Source organism: Plectropomus leopardus, chromosome 23 (genome assembly GCF_026936395.1).
Source record: "Plectropomus leopardus strain MGB_pleo_1.0 chromosome 23, ASM2693639v1, whole genome shotgun sequence".
Classification (NCBI taxonomy): domain Eukaryota; kingdom Metazoa; phylum Chordata; class Actinopteri; order Perciformes; family Serranidae; genus Plectropomus; species Plectropomus leopardus.
This window is the reverse complement of record NC_142198.1, coordinates 9,284,363-9,299,676: the sequence shown is the minus strand read 5'-3', so window position 1 is coordinate 9,299,676 and position 15,314 is coordinate 9,284,363. Positions and strand designations below refer to the sequence as shown.

Genomic DNA, 15,314 nt, shown 5'->3' with positions numbered 1-15,314 from the left:
AGAGAAGGCGAGGAGATGAGGCAGTGAAAGAGGATAGAAAAATGAGAAACACAAGAAGAAAAAGGAATTATCTTTATGTAGTGATAAAAAGGTTGAGCTGGAGAGACAGAAAGATGAAGGAGGGATGAGAGAAACAGAAAGGATGAACAGAGGAGGAGGGAAAACTGCAAGCGCATTATGTTCAGGGTGAGTGGCAGGTCAGTTATTTTGCAACACTTGTGATAATGTGTGTCACGCAAAGGCAAATTTGTGGGTGCAAGCAGAACTGTATTTAAGTATCTGTATGTCTGCAAGTTGAAGGGGGAGAATGCGTGTGGAGAAAATGAGGATTAAAAAATGAAGTAGTTCAAGCCGAAGAGTTTCTCTTCAGTGACCCGTCGATGACTGCAAGCACCAGCACACACAACAAGCCACCCCTTCACATACATTTGACACACCCCCTAAAGCATTAAACTGCAGGAGAATATCTACTGAGACTGGACTCAAATAGATTAGATGCTTCACAATCCAAGTGTTTGGAACTGGGCCCAAACCCGCAGGCGACGGCACTATCACATTTAACGGGACAGGAACATAATTACAAAATTTAGGCAGCATTCATTTTGCAATCAGACACAGTTTGAAACGGGCTGGTGCAGACAGTGGGACAGACTCCAAACTCTTACAGGTGAGACTGATATGAATGGGATCAGGTCCATAGCAGTTTCCTTTCAAGTCTGACGAGTCAACACCAGCATGAGTAATAACCTGCAGGTTTTAAGTAAACTTTAGTATTCTTTAATAGTGCTAAATGCTTTACTATGTTTACCTGCTGGTGGTTAACTGTTACTGAAGCTTCTAGAAAGTCCTGCCAGGATTTCGTGAGCTGTTCTGGGGAGTTTTGTGGCCTGAAATACTTGATTTCATGGCAGATTTTCTGCATAGTTGCGATGACTGTTGTTTAATAGGTGGGGTTTTTTTGTAATGAAATTCAAGTGAAAATTGCAAAATGGGTTGCGGTGCAGGCCGAGACTTTAAATAGATTATGAGCACAGAGTGAGCTGCTCTCCTCCTACTTTCTCTGCTCGGTTAGCATAAGCTAACACAGCAGAGTATAATCTCATTGCTATTCGCCATATTTCGTTGTTTGGGCAGAAGCCCCATAGCAGCTATTGACATCCAACACCAAACCTTTAACACCAAAATGGCTCAGCTCTGTCTTTCTACTTGTTAATAATCGTTAGATAACATCAGCCATGTGATGTAAACAGTTAGCCCTGTCACTGTGTGTGTGACATTGTCCCAGGCACAGAGCTGCCATCCTGAAGCAGCAGTATCATGATTAAGGGAGAGAGAGGGGCTGAGCAAAACAATATGCTGTGTGCAGCTCTACAATAAGATTTTACCAGTTTTAAATAGTCAATTTTGCAAGTTGCAGTAATTGGACAAAAGTTTGGTGTTAGGGTTAAGGTTGCCCTGAATTCGCAGAGAATGACTGAATTTGCATTATTTTTGCAACTGCTACATTATGAAATCCTGAAAAGACTTTTTAGAGCTTTCTCATTGAAAATATCTTGCTGCTACAGCCAAAATTTGCACCAAACAATAAGCTGAAACTTGCAATAAAGCTCTGAAAAGCAGAGGAAAGGTGCAGATTTAGGTAATAATTCTCTGTAGGACCATCATTACGAGAGACCCCTTTTACACTTTCATTTGATATATTGTTGTAAAAACACTGATTATAGCCACTTTAAAAAGAAGCGCTTGCGTGTACAGTACATTGAGGATGCCAAACCGTACAGATGCCAAGATTAATTTCCCCATCACATTCAGCACAATATGGAATCTGCATCAAAAGATGAGCATGTGGAAAAAACAAAGACTGTGAGCTATTAATTACAGGCTTTATTAGCCCCTATCTTAAACCATGTTACTGTGCAATTTAATCAGATGCAACTGTGCCATTGCCATCTGGAGTAAGGGAGCATCAAAACAGAGCAGTATTGAGCTGCCTCTCTGGCACCAATATGACAGTGATCCACCAATGAAAAATGATTCCTCTCCAAGTGAAAAGGCATCCTGGTATAGCAATGTAACAGTGCTGCCAGAGCTCCTTTTTTTCAGTACTTTATGCCCCTCATTTGCTCAGCTGTTCCCGTCATTTTGGCTGCTGAACTGTATCCATCTGTAACACTATTATAGATGTATAGAACAAAACTGCTGCTACAGCTTACAGAAGGACTTTCCAAACAGATAATACTGAGATCCTACTTTGCAGTTGGAGTGACATTGAAGCATTACAAGGTACCTTCGCTGTGAAAGAAAATGCACAAACAACACCAGCGTGTGCCAGCATACTTCTTTAAATACAAATACAAATACTGATCTGAGCAGGTAAAGACTAGAAAGTGGATAAAACTTCAAAATTCAAATGAAAGCTTCATAACAGATCATGTAAGGACCACTCCCTGGCACGATCTGAGCCAACGAAGTGCCAAAGAAAATCATTGTCACCTCTGCTGTTTGCCAATTCAATTTACCTCCCAGAAAATTTGATCCCCAAGCTGTGCAGTCGTGCAGACTTTCCAAAGGGAGGAAACAAAATTACAAAAAAAAAAAAACCCAGAGAGGAGGGGGAGATTGGCTGCCGCAGATATAACACAACACTGTTACCAGAACTGCTTAGGAAAGTTTTTGAGTTGTTTGGTCATTGAGTTTGTGGAACAAGCCTATTTTATTTTTGTACAAGTCAGATGGGGTTTTAGGCATTTGTACAGCTGGTCCCACAGGTTTTATGAGGTTTCATTTTTATTTTTTTATCTTATTTTAGCTTCATGATGATAACTACAAATATACTGCCCAGTTAAATATTATAAATTAACTCATAATTATACAACAATGAGAAAAAAATCAACAAGGTCTTTATCTGGCTAATTGCTCACTTAATCTCTATTAGTACAGATCATGTTTGCAAAACAAGAGCTACCACTTCAGAAGTTGATGCTTCTGTGAACCATTTAGGTTGCACCTAGGTCCTTGTCTGTGAAAACATGGATGCTTCACAAACATCACACCCTCAGCAGCACAGATCGCCAGTTTCAAGGTGAACATCCAAGATTAGTGTCGGCTATTCAGTATCTGACCAAATTCCTGAGCTATGATGCAGAGTAATGGCCAGAAATGTGTTTTTGCATAACTTTATGAGGTCACAGTGAAGTTATTGTGCTCACAAGAATAAGATGGATGCAAAGTCACAGGGACCTTGACTTCTGATCACCAAAATCTAATCACTTCATTGAATTCACTTTGAAAAAGATTCGCTCAAGCTTTTCTTAAGATATTGCATTCACTAGAATGAGAAAAAAGAGGCCACAGCGACTCTAACCTTTGACCTATGACCACAAAAATCAAATCAGTTCATTAATGAATCCAAGTGGATGTTTGGGCCAAATTTGAAGAAATTCTCTCAAGGTGTCCTTGAGATATTGCATTAAAGATAATGGGACGAACAGACAACCAAAAAATATAATGCCTCTGGCCTCTGCTATTGATGCATGGAGGTATAAAAATAGACAACTACTCAACAACAAATATGTTACTCAGTTTTAGCACTAGTGACTTCCGAGTCCAAAAATTATTTGATGATAAATGGGGTTGGGGTACCAGTGAACACCAAACCCCCAACTAGTGGAGCAAACATGAACAGTGGTGACATCAAATACAAAATTCTACTCCACGCGTAAGGCAGACAAGAGCAAGGTCTACTTGACGCTGTGGTTCACTGCTTGAGATTTCCTTGTCCACCATTACACAAGTTGTTACGGTTCACCAGTTCACAGCCTGTGGTAAATCAGAGCACTGTGTTAACTCCGCCGCCTTGTTTTGCAGAATATCAAACACTTTTTGCAGCCTTGCATTTCTACATATCACAGAGAGGAGGTCTGGCCTCTGAAAACAGCCATACATCAAAAGAAACCAAGGTAATATTGGTTTCTCTACTTTTTTTTGACTTTTTAAACTTCAATTTTAAACTAAGCTTCCAAAGTTCATTAAAGACTGGGTTTCTTATCTTTGCGAAGTAGATGCGAAGTGTGGCAGCCTTTAAAAAGCCGAACTTAAAAGCCTCCACCAATATCATTATGTTTATACTCCAAACTGCAGAGTGGCTTGCGTCCTCTGAAGTGCTGCCATGTTAAAAGATTATAGATACTTTTAAGAACTTCTTATAAGATAAGGTGCGGTAGCCAAAAGCACTCTGCTACAATTTCACTCAGCTCTGATGAAACGCTCATGTCTCCAAAGTCAATTTTCTGGACATATGCAGCGCACGTTTGATTTTCAAACTGCTGAAGAATATCGCCAAAAACTGGAGTTTTTATGGTCTTCATGCAAGAGCTGTGAAATGTGCGTCACTGAGACAAAATCAAGGTCTTTATATAAGCGTTTAATTCCTAAACTGATGCATAAGTGGAAGTTTTCCAAAGGTGTAAAAAAAACCAAAAAAAAAAAACCCAACCAAACAAAAAAACATAAAAAAATCTGACTGTGCAATGTTCCAGGAATAGAAACAATTATCAAAATCTTCCAAATAGGATGGATTCCAACAGGATTTAGTCAGAGAGGGTGGTGCATACAGATGGGTATACACATGCTGATACACAGACACTTGCTCTCTCCACACACACACACACACACACACACACACACACACAGATACACAAGCTGTTTCCTTTTCTCTTTCAAAAACAACATAGAGGTTTGGGAGGAATTAGTTGAGTAGAGTATTTCAGAAGAACTGTATTATTTTGGAGCCCTGCCGTGAGGAGACTGCAGTCCTTTTATTTTAAAGAGAATGCACTTCAGTTCTTTTCTCTGATTTCCCATTTCTCTTCCCTCACTCCTGCTATTTACCTCAGGGGTTCTGTAAGCTTTTTCCATCAATACCCCCTACCTATACAGCTGGAAAAAAAACACATGACTGTACAGATTGAAAAAGAACTACGCATCAAGCACTTAATGACTGACATTTGCAGATTTATTTATTTTTTGTTTCTGAGAGGCATACACTTGACAAAAAGGCTGGGATTATATGCACCCTGTGTCTGAAAGCTATTGTTCTTCACACTTCTCACTTAAACATGAGCACTAAAGCCTCAGACCCAGAACAGACATGAAGACTGTTTTTTTTTAAATGATTTTCGTCCATCTTTGTACTGCTACATGCAGAAAGTAAATTTAAAAAATGGCTAAAACTGCTATTTAAGACTGTGCGTCTCTAGAATCCACTTTAAAAAACTGTAAAGTAACAAAATTATCATTTAACGTTTGGCCAGATTTTTAATCCTTGTTTTCTTAAATATCCATCCAGCTAGTTCAATAGTTCATTCAAAATTCAAAAAACAATTTTAGATTTTAATTTATTTAGGTAAGGTTCTGATAAACCTTTTTTTTTTTAACATTATTTGAAAAAATAATGTGTTGCATCTGTAATGAATCTCCGTTATCATATTGCCATCAAAATTGAAAATTGGTTTACATGAACCTTAATCTTCAGCTATTATTCTGAATATCACAATATTCTGAATTTGATTCTGGACGTGCAAACAGCATATTCGAATCAAATATTCCAAATGAAGCGTTTCCGGATTAAGACATTTGGGATTTGTAGTATTATTTGGACTTTAGGAGCATTATTTGGATATGTATACAGCACATTCAGAATATGCTTCTCAATTGTTTGTTTATTACCGCAGCTTGCAACACACGGCCTCTTGTCTGTTTATAGTCAACTCTGTGCGTTGTCATGGATGCGTTGTACACAAATCAACTCGGCATCAGTTTGCAAGGTTGTGGTTGAAATGCGTGCCCAAAAGGGAAGCCAACATTTCTGAATGCACAGAGAAAAATATTTACTTTAAAGCATTATAAGCATAGATCGTAACAGATTTTCGGATTTGTGCAAATTTTCTAACTGCAACCTTTTTCAGGAGGATGGTTGAAGGAGTGAGAGAATGGCTGTGTTCATATGGTCCAAAAAGTCTGCCACTAATGGAAAACTGTGACAAAGTCCTATTTTGATATGAAGAATCAAATGGCACAATTCCACTTCTCTATATTTTGAAGTGATAAACAACATTTTAGGGCATATAATCAGAGTATATACAGCTGTATGTAAACAGAAATATTAGTGGAATATTCATTTTCATCAGCCATGTAAACAGCTTAGCAGGAATATTGTCATTTTCAGATTAAGGGCAAAAACTTTATATTTTGTGCATGTAAACGTAGACATTGTGAAACGACACCCTACCACACAGAAAAACATTTAAATCCAATATTGTCACAGCTGCTTATCATCCCACACTTAACACTTTCTTTTAATTTCTGACCTCCAGTTTACTGCCTAAATAAAAATTTTCAGACCATTATGATGGCCAATAAAGTTTCAGCATTGTGTAATGTGTCCCCAGCCAATTCTTTACAACTTAACTGCCGTTCTCTTGACCAGCGACCTCACTCCTCCTCCTCTCACTCTTTTCCTTGTCACCTTTTCACTCCCATCCTTCAGCCACGCCTCCCTCTCTCTCTCTGGCTGCTGTCCTCCTGCTTCTCCCACCTCTGTGATGATGATATCTACCAAACCCAGTTCTAACACAGCTCTCCCTTTCCCTAATCAAATCCACTCTTCCCTCCCTCATCCCTCTCTCTGACAGTGATGGATGGTGGCCTTCACCCGTTTATCGCCTTTACATATTTCTCTGCCCATCCGCTTAACGACGCACATTCATACACACTGACTCTTCATCCTTCTTTCTTCGCCATCTTCCTCAAACTTCTTTCCTTTCCCGCTTGTTCTCAGCTCTTCGCTCTGGCTTCCCCTCCCATTCGCCCCCCCTTCAGCTCCACCATCTTGTGCACTCTTCTCCTATTTTCCTCTCTTCTCTCCCTCTCACGGTTCTTTCTGCCGCCATCATTTGTTGTCCGTTTCCATATCCATAAGGCCGTACCCCTCTCCTCATGCTTTCTATACATTCTCGACGACTAAAGAGGACAGAATACGACAGAGGAATGACAGAGGAGTGATAGTATCAAAAGGATGAGTGGGCTTACAGTACACACGACTGCCGCACGAAGAGGCTATGTGGGCGTTCTTTTGTTCCTTGCCTAGAGAGAGAGAGAGTATGTGTGTGTGTGTTTGTGTGTGTGTGTGTGTGTGTGTGTGTGTGTGTGTGTGTGTCGGCCCTTTCCTATAATTATGATTGTGTGGGTAGACTGTTTTGGTATGCTAGCGGTTGTTTCTGTATGCAAGCGCTCACCTAATATCAAGGGCTTGGATTATGAGGAAGAGTGCATGCTAGGAAGCCTTGGTGTTTGAAAGAATTTCTGTGCGTGTATGAAAGGCTGCCTCCACATTTGATCCTTTGCATTTGTGCCAATAGAGCTGGTGTGTATTTGCAGAGCAAACAATGCTCACGTCAGCAATGCGTATTGACAGCCAAATGACGTTTTGCGATTTTCATTCACTGCTGCTTTTGACGTCTAATAGTGAAATATTAACCCCTTCACATGGCTGTCAGTGATTTTGACTGAAGCCTCGTGGTGTACCTATTCACTCTCCAATCAGATCTGTGGATTACTGTGCCTGTGATAAGTGGCTTTTGAGAGCTAATACAAATCCCCTTGTTTATAAACACTGCAACATTCCCTAAGTCGATTTAAGTCGATTACAGGCTAATGGCATTTGCGCGTGCCAGAGAGGATGCACAAATGCATACGCCAATATGCAGATTTGGCAATATACTTGCAAACACACACACGCACGCACGCACACGCACACACACACACTGTTTATCAACATCTTCGTAGCTGGCATTTAGGAAGGGCCTGACATTTATAACAGTCCATGGAGGCTTAAAGACTGAGACCAAAAGGGGAAATTAAGTCTTTAAGTGCAATAGGTCTTCCATGTGAAGATACTGCCAAACAGACACATTACAGCTTTTAAGTCATGCCTAAAGCTTCTCTTAATTGCAGAGGCGCGCTTCAAAAGTAACACGTAGTTGATAAAAATTCATCATTCTGAAGCTATTAGCAGCGTCATGTTCAGCTGCCCTTACAGAAAGAAGTCGGACTCTCCCGGGGATGTTGTGGGTGTTTAAACAGAAACTTTTGGAAGTTAGGTTGAGCTCAGGTTCAGCCTCGCCGCTCTGAGTCGTGCTCCAACACCGGGGCTACACTGAGTAGTTCCTTCCACAGACGCTTTTAGCTCATGTTCTCACTCTCACTTCATGCAGCCTTTCTGCGCTCTCCACCCGCCTGGTTCTTGCTCTCTGGAGGGCTGAGGGTTCGCGCAGGGTAGCGTAGCGAGAGGTTTCCCAAAATAGTGGGAGCAAAAGAAAATAACTTAAAAAAAAAAAAAAGGAAAAAAAGTCGGACACTGGTACAATACACATGCCCGGGATTGCTCGTACTTTACAAACACATACACAGAGACAAAAGCACATGTACTTTCATGTGATGGGATTTTCACACAGTTTCAGAAGCTCTCTGTCTGATCTCTTTCATGTTGTCTTTCTGTCCTCTCCTCCTCTGTGAATTGTTTCTCTGTCATCTATCTTTCATCGACTGGCTCTCTTTTTTCTTTCCTTCCCAAGAAGAATCAAGCAGGCTTAATACCAAAGGGTTTTTGTCCTTATTCCTATGCGTGTGTGTGTGTGTGTGTGTGTGTGTGTGTGTGTGTGTGTGTGTGAGTATTCTTTCTTCTTGCAAGTTCAGCAGCAAACTCTTAAAAGCAAGCAGGCCTCCTAAGTGCAGGAAAATGTCACCTGTACAAACACAGGAACACACAGACACACACTAGACAGGCATGAGCTAACCATATACATTAGGTGTAGATACCAGCTGATAGTGAACTCCCACATACTGTACTGCACCTGTACACTGCATCACTCCAATGTGTACGATAAGACTATATTGATCCCCAGAGGGGAAATTCAAATGTTGCAGCAGCACAAGAAAAAGACCAAACAGGCAGCTCAAGATAAGGGAAAAAAAAAACATATGCAAGATAAAAATCTGAATTAAAAAACTACCCTAACCCAGTGTACACAAACACTACATTCAAAAACTGTTAGTGCAGTTCAATAAATGCCTGAGAAAACTGAGAGCAGCAATGTGTTATGCTATAGTAATCAGATTAATTGAGTTATCTAAAGTGCGAGCATGAGCAAATTTATATAGTGTGGTAAACTGAATATTTAGAGAAAAGCTATCTGAAGACATCACCTTGGATTCCGAAAACTTATCGTAGAAAATAAAATAAATGTAAAATAAAAAAGGTTTACAGAAATGAACCAATATAATGATCAATAAAAAAAATGTTGCCTCAAGGGTACCTATAAACCCATTTTCATTCCAGTGATGCTTGGTCAGGGGCCATTGGCCTGTGACACTGAGGCACCATTTAGCGTTTATATGCATCATTATTAGAGGCCCTGAGCAAATGACACTGTATAAATAGCGAGAAAGTCTGCATATGGCGATAGGGAGGTGTGTTGAAAACCTAATATGAAGCAAACCTGTTTTGCAAAGGCACTATATGTGTAACAAGTGGAAACTGACACAGCCTCCCTAAGCATCCAAAACTGATGCTACAGGGGTAACTAAAGTGTCATAATTTGACGTTGAGGGCCACTGACCGAGTGTCAGTATATGATAAATTAGGACTGAAAATGAGTCATCGCAATCAGGGCTATCAAACATAACATAATGCATTCTGACTAACTGTATTATATAACAAGGCATTATAACATGTTTCACATCCTATATTATGAAAAATTATCTTTACATTCGAGAAACCCTGGGTACATTTTCATCTACCTGTTTTGAGCGCATTTTCAATTTGAGCATGAAAAAGCGGAGTGGAGATGGCATTGCTTCAAAACAAAGATAAAATATTGCAAAAAGTGAGACTTGGCTGAGGTGGAAAAGTTGTCATATTGAAAAAGATATATTTGATGTTGTTGTACCGCCTCCTAGAGATATTGGTGTCACATCCTCTGAAATACATTTGCATTAAAAAGATAAGTCACATTACAGCAACAGCTGAGCACCAAGCACGTACATACCATGCCTAAACTCGTGAAATCACAGACACCAAGCTTAAAGTGACCCCCCTTAACACATAGTCTACAAACCTGTAAAAATCAATTACACGTATGATTACCACCCTTAAATGGGAAAGACAACTAACAAGACAGAAAGAAGAGGTTTACAAAAAAGAGAGCAAAAGGGAGGAGTGTAAATGAATGGGACAGTGTGCTATCCATCTCTCTGGGTCAGATCGATCACTAAGCGAACGGATCGGTTACACCCAACTTCAGTGTGTGTGTCAGAGAGCTTCAATACTGCTCTGCTCCAGTTGCAAATGAGATCTGCTCCCTAATAGAGGAAGAGCAAGAGATAAAGAGGAAAGGGAGAAGACTGAAGAAGAGCAAGGTGGGAGCCGAGACAAGCAGAGCACGGCAGATGATAACAGAATATCATGTGTGTGGCACGCAGGATCTAAGCGAGTGTGTGTGTGCATATGCGTGTAAAGTTTGTTACTGAAAGTAGGAGGCAAGGAGACATGGAGGGCAGCAGAGTCAGCAAGCGATAGAGAGACAAGACAAAAAGAGGCAGAGGAGGTGCAGGAGGGGAAAAAACGGGGGAGAAGGTGGCAGGGTAGAGCTGTGACTGATAACATTGTCGTACTCAGGTTGCCTCAAGGGCAGACAAGACAGAGAGAGAGAGAAAGAGAGGGAATGAGACATAAAGAAAGAAAATGCGGAAATTTACAGAGCAGCCAGAGGCGGAAAGGGTTATAAGATGGAAGGTGAGCAAGGATGGAGACACAGGATAGAGAAAGATAGAAAACACAAGGAGGAGCACGGCTGTGAGAGATAAATGGTAGGGGATGGATAGCACAGAAACAAAAGAACGTTCCTAAGTAATAGCGTCACAGGAGGAAGAGGAGAGGGCTGCGGGGGGAGGGTGGAGGTGTGCATGACACAAGGAAGAGGAAGTGAAGGCTTCCACAAGGAGAGAGAGGAGGTGAAGATGAAAGAGAGAGTAAGGAATTGAGGAAGTTACTACAGGAGTGAGAAAGCGAGACAGGAGGGGAAAAGATAAGAAATGGGGGGTGAAGGGAAGATAAAGGTCACATGAAGGAGTGGTGAGACACACAGGCTGCGCAACAGGAGAGTACGTGAGCGTATTGACATTCAGCGAGCTGCGGGTAAAGTGAGCTGTCTGAGGAGCAAGCATTAGCAAAGCACATGGGGTAAGCTGGTCGGAGCCGGGACTGAAGTACCCCTGCTCGTTCTACAACAACACCTGACGTTAGGGCTTTTTCAGGGCCGCCGCAGAGTAGACACATTTTTTAAGCAGCATTTCACTTTTTTCAGGAGCGTTTTTTACATTTTTAGTATGCATGCCTCCACGGGAGCTCAGGAGCAGTCGACTTCCAACGTCGACTGCCCTGGGGACTGGCTGTCACTGCAGGCATTCGTGACTTTGTCTCCCTCCCTCTCCCTGCACACCCAAACCCTCTACTGCTGCAAGCAATTTTTTGAAAATGATGACACCAGACATAAGGAAATAACTATCTGTGGTACCATGTCGAAGTTGGAGTTATATTTTTAGTTTTGGTTTGAAAAGCGTACCAAGTTCCTGGTAGTCATTACAACTCCCTAGAGCGACCAAGCACTACTCAACTATTAACAGTAAAGTAGCAAAAATACAGTGTTTTCTAACGCTGAAGTCTATTAAAGGTCATGTAAATTGGCAAAAACTTGTCTTTGTGCACATTTTATCATATATAACAGCTTTTTTTTCTTAACTAAAAGCCCATCAGTTTAATGTTCTGCCCAAAGATCCTGATTCAAAAGGAAATGCATGACATTAAGGAAGTAATGATACTATTCAGTGGAGCTTAAAGTAATCCATAAGTAATATATTCCCATCATCCCAGAGAGAAACTGCTTACTTCCCTTTTCTTTGCTTTCAAAGGTCCCATATTATGCTTATATTCAAGGTCATACTTGGGTCCGCTTGGGTTCAGTCCCATATTTTGGGTTTTTACTACAACATGTTTACATGCTTAAAAGTTGAAAAAACACATTATTTTTCTCATACTGTCTGCCTGATTATAGCTCTATTCCCCTCCTGTCTGAAATGCTCCATTTTAGAGCCTGAGTGCGAATACACAGACATAAATAACCTGTTAATGAGGCTTATCCCAAATAGGATCACACTCAGGATATAGTTTTTACATGTGCACAGAGAAATTGGCTTATTCATATTCTCCGTATACATCCTGGTTTCTTTCAAAATACTACAAGCATATTCGGATTTCTCCTACATGGAATATGGTGTTTACATGCTCGAACACATAAACAGGATACTCCAAAAACCTAATCATAAACGGGTTAATCGTGACCATGTAAACATACCCACATACGCTGTAAAACATTGCAACAGGAAATAGAAAGGGGCCCCTTTAGAGTGTTTATTTTTCAAGTTGAAAACCGTTTACATTTGTGACACTGCAACTTCACAGAAATCCTGACAGCTCGTTTAAAGACCACGTATCTGAATGCAGACAGTCTTTCTCTGTGGATTGAGAGTTTTGATATTTTCACAGTATGCAACACTTGTACTTGCTCTGTGGTCGAAAAACATGGAAATCTGACTTTTTAAAATGTGGCACCTTTAACTAAGAGCCTATCATTTTAATGTTCTGCCCAAAAATCTAGTTTCAAAAGGAAAAGCATGACATTAAGGAAGTAATGATATCATTCAGTGGAGCCTAAAGTAATCCATAAGTAATGTATTCCCATCATCCAAGAGGGAAATTTCCTTTTTTCTTTTTGCTTGAACAGGCTGAGATAAAAAAGTATCACCATTTCAAGCAGTCGATTTCTTTTTCCTTACTGGATCCGTGGGTCCGTAGTTTAACACAGCTCACATTTTTTAAGTACACCTAGTGAACCATGTAGCAAAGAGTACAATGCCCCCCCAATGCGCGCTCTGATATCGACACTGCTTCAATAAGTGAGCTAAATGGTAAACCCTCTTCTAGTTTCACGCAGAAAAAGCAAAGCTATCACCTAATGGAAAATATTGAGCCGGCAATTTACGTCAACCTGTAAAGTCAGCATGATATACGGTTATGTCTTGTCGTTACTCAAAGTATTAGGTTGCATACATTATCTTTCGCTATTTAATCACCACGCTCAGAACTCTACTCCACTGCACAAGTTTCCAGATTGCTCCGCGTAAAAATGCCCCCTGAAGATGCTCTGTCTGTCTGTCTCTGACTCACCGTCTCATCCTCTGTCTCCTCTCCCTAGTCACCGCCGCTATGACTGTTATCAACACTCCCTGTCACTCTCTCTGTATCTAGGTTACAGTTGCTATGACAACTATTATGCATGCCAATCAGTGGCAGTGACTCATCTCTATACCTTATCTGTATTTTGGGATATCTGCACACAAAGCGTGCGTTTACTGGGAGATTTTCTGCATGTCTCGGATCACAACAGACCCCTTGTGTGCGTTGGACTGCACCGAGCCCACATTGAGCGTGACTTGAGTCTTGCAGTGGAATCAAGGCTGATAGGCCGCTGACCCAATTTGATTCTCTGACCCACAGTCTTAAGAAAGGGTCCGATGATATAACACTCCTCTAATCCGTTCTCACAGGTTTCTAGGTAACTGTTACTATGGGGACTGGCTGTGTTCAGTCTTTTGGGATGTTGTTGCTAGGTGATAAGCTGTAGTGGTGAAGAGGTGCACGGGACGGTGTGCTTGCAAGTGTATATGTAAAAGGTACAGCAAGAAATGTTGCAGGAGGCTAACACCATTTCTCAATATGGATTTTTTTGATGCTCTGAAGCACCAAGTGGGCATTAGTGGAGAGTGGTACTCATTTAAGAGAAGGCCTTAGCCCACACAAGTACATGCATGTGTGTAGAACAGGCTCTCATTCCAGCTCTGTCTAGTCAGAGTAGGTGGAAGACAGAAAGCAGACACATAAACACACTTCAGACATCTCTTATAAAACAATAAGCCTAAAACTGCTCTTTTTCTTCTCCCCGCTCTCCCTCTTTGTCTCCCTCCAGGTCTGTGGATCGCCAGGCGTTCTACCATGCCTGTCCCCCCACCCCTCAATCCCAGCAGACAAAAACACCTGCCCCACACACACCTCCACCCAGAACAAAGGGCAGAACGCTCCACCTCCCCCTCCCTCTTCCCCGCATCCATCCTCTCTCTTTCTCTTCTGCCCCCTGTCCTCATCTCATCTCTGCCCTCCTCATCCCACCTCGTCCACTGCGCGTGCCCCAGGGCCACAAAAAGAACCCTTCCCGACTCTGTCACTCTTCCGGCGTTTCACTGGCTGACTCTGGTCACATGCTGCCTGCTGCCGTCTCTGATTGGAGCAGGGGAGACGTGGGGCGTGGTCTCGGCCTGTCCCTTCCACTGCGTGTGTCGAAACCTTTCGGAGTCACTGAGCACGCTCTGCGCCGACAAGGGCCTCCTGTTTGTCCCCCCGCACGTTGACCGGCGCACCGTGGAGCTGCGACTGGCTGACAACTTCATCACGGAAGTGGGCGGGATTGACTTTGTCAACATGACTGGACTAGTTGATCTGACTCTGTCTAGGAATACCATCCACCTGATCCGACCAATGGCCTTTGCTGACCTGGAGAGTTTGCGCTCGCTGCATCTGGATGGTGAGCCGAAACAGTAATCCTATTCTAAGACAACCAATCCTACTGACTAAAACTACTTGGATATGACTGTTTAGTTCATGGAAACACTGAATCAAAACACTTAAGTGGTATTATTCTTTTCTGTGTGTCCAGGGAATCGCTTGACAACACTTGGACCAAGGGACCTCGCAGGTTTGGTCAATCTGCAACACCTTATCGTCAACAACAACCAGCTGGTCAAAGTCTCTGTCCAAGCCTTTGATGACTTCCTGCTCACACTGGAAGACCTGGACATGTCCTACAATAACCTCAGGAGGTAAGCCTTTGTTGCACGCACCTTGCATTCACTCAAAAGGCCTGGAGTATACTGTTCTGCTTTGTGAAGTAGAAACACACTGCTGCTTAGTTGTTGGTCTCAAGTGTACGCAGCAGACGCACAGCTCAGCTCCCGAAATTTCAAGGCACTTGTGTGATCACGCAGTAGTCAGCAAACACAATGAAGAGGAACCAGCTCAAACTGCTGAGGCCAGGAGGCCTAAAAGCTCAGGAAATTGAAAGTGAATCAATTTTGATGAGGTCCTA

At 41.8% G+C, this 15,314-nt stretch overlaps 2 protein-coding genes across 3 annotated transcripts in view; one reads left to right on the top strand and one right to left on the bottom strand.

Annotated features, from left to right (window-relative positions):
• The window catches only part of pcxb (pyruvate carboxylase b), a 356,057-nt gene that overhangs the window by 108,524 nt on the left and 232,219 nt on the right, over nt 1-15,314 (bottom strand). The window lies entirely within an intron of this gene.
• The window catches only part of LOC121962010 (leucine-rich repeat and fibronectin type-III domain-containing protein 4), a 49,135-nt gene that overhangs the window by 10,735 nt on the left and 23,086 nt on the right, over nt 1-15,314 (top strand). The window contains exons 3-4 of the mRNA XM_042512175.2: nt 14,142-14,753; nt 14,886-15,048. Coding sequence (XP_042368109.1) covers nt 14,168-14,753; nt 14,886-15,048 — 749 coding nt within the window. The 5' untranslated portion in view covers nt 14,142-14,167. The remainder of the gene's footprint in view (nt 1-14,141; nt 14,754-14,885; nt 15,049-15,314) is intronic.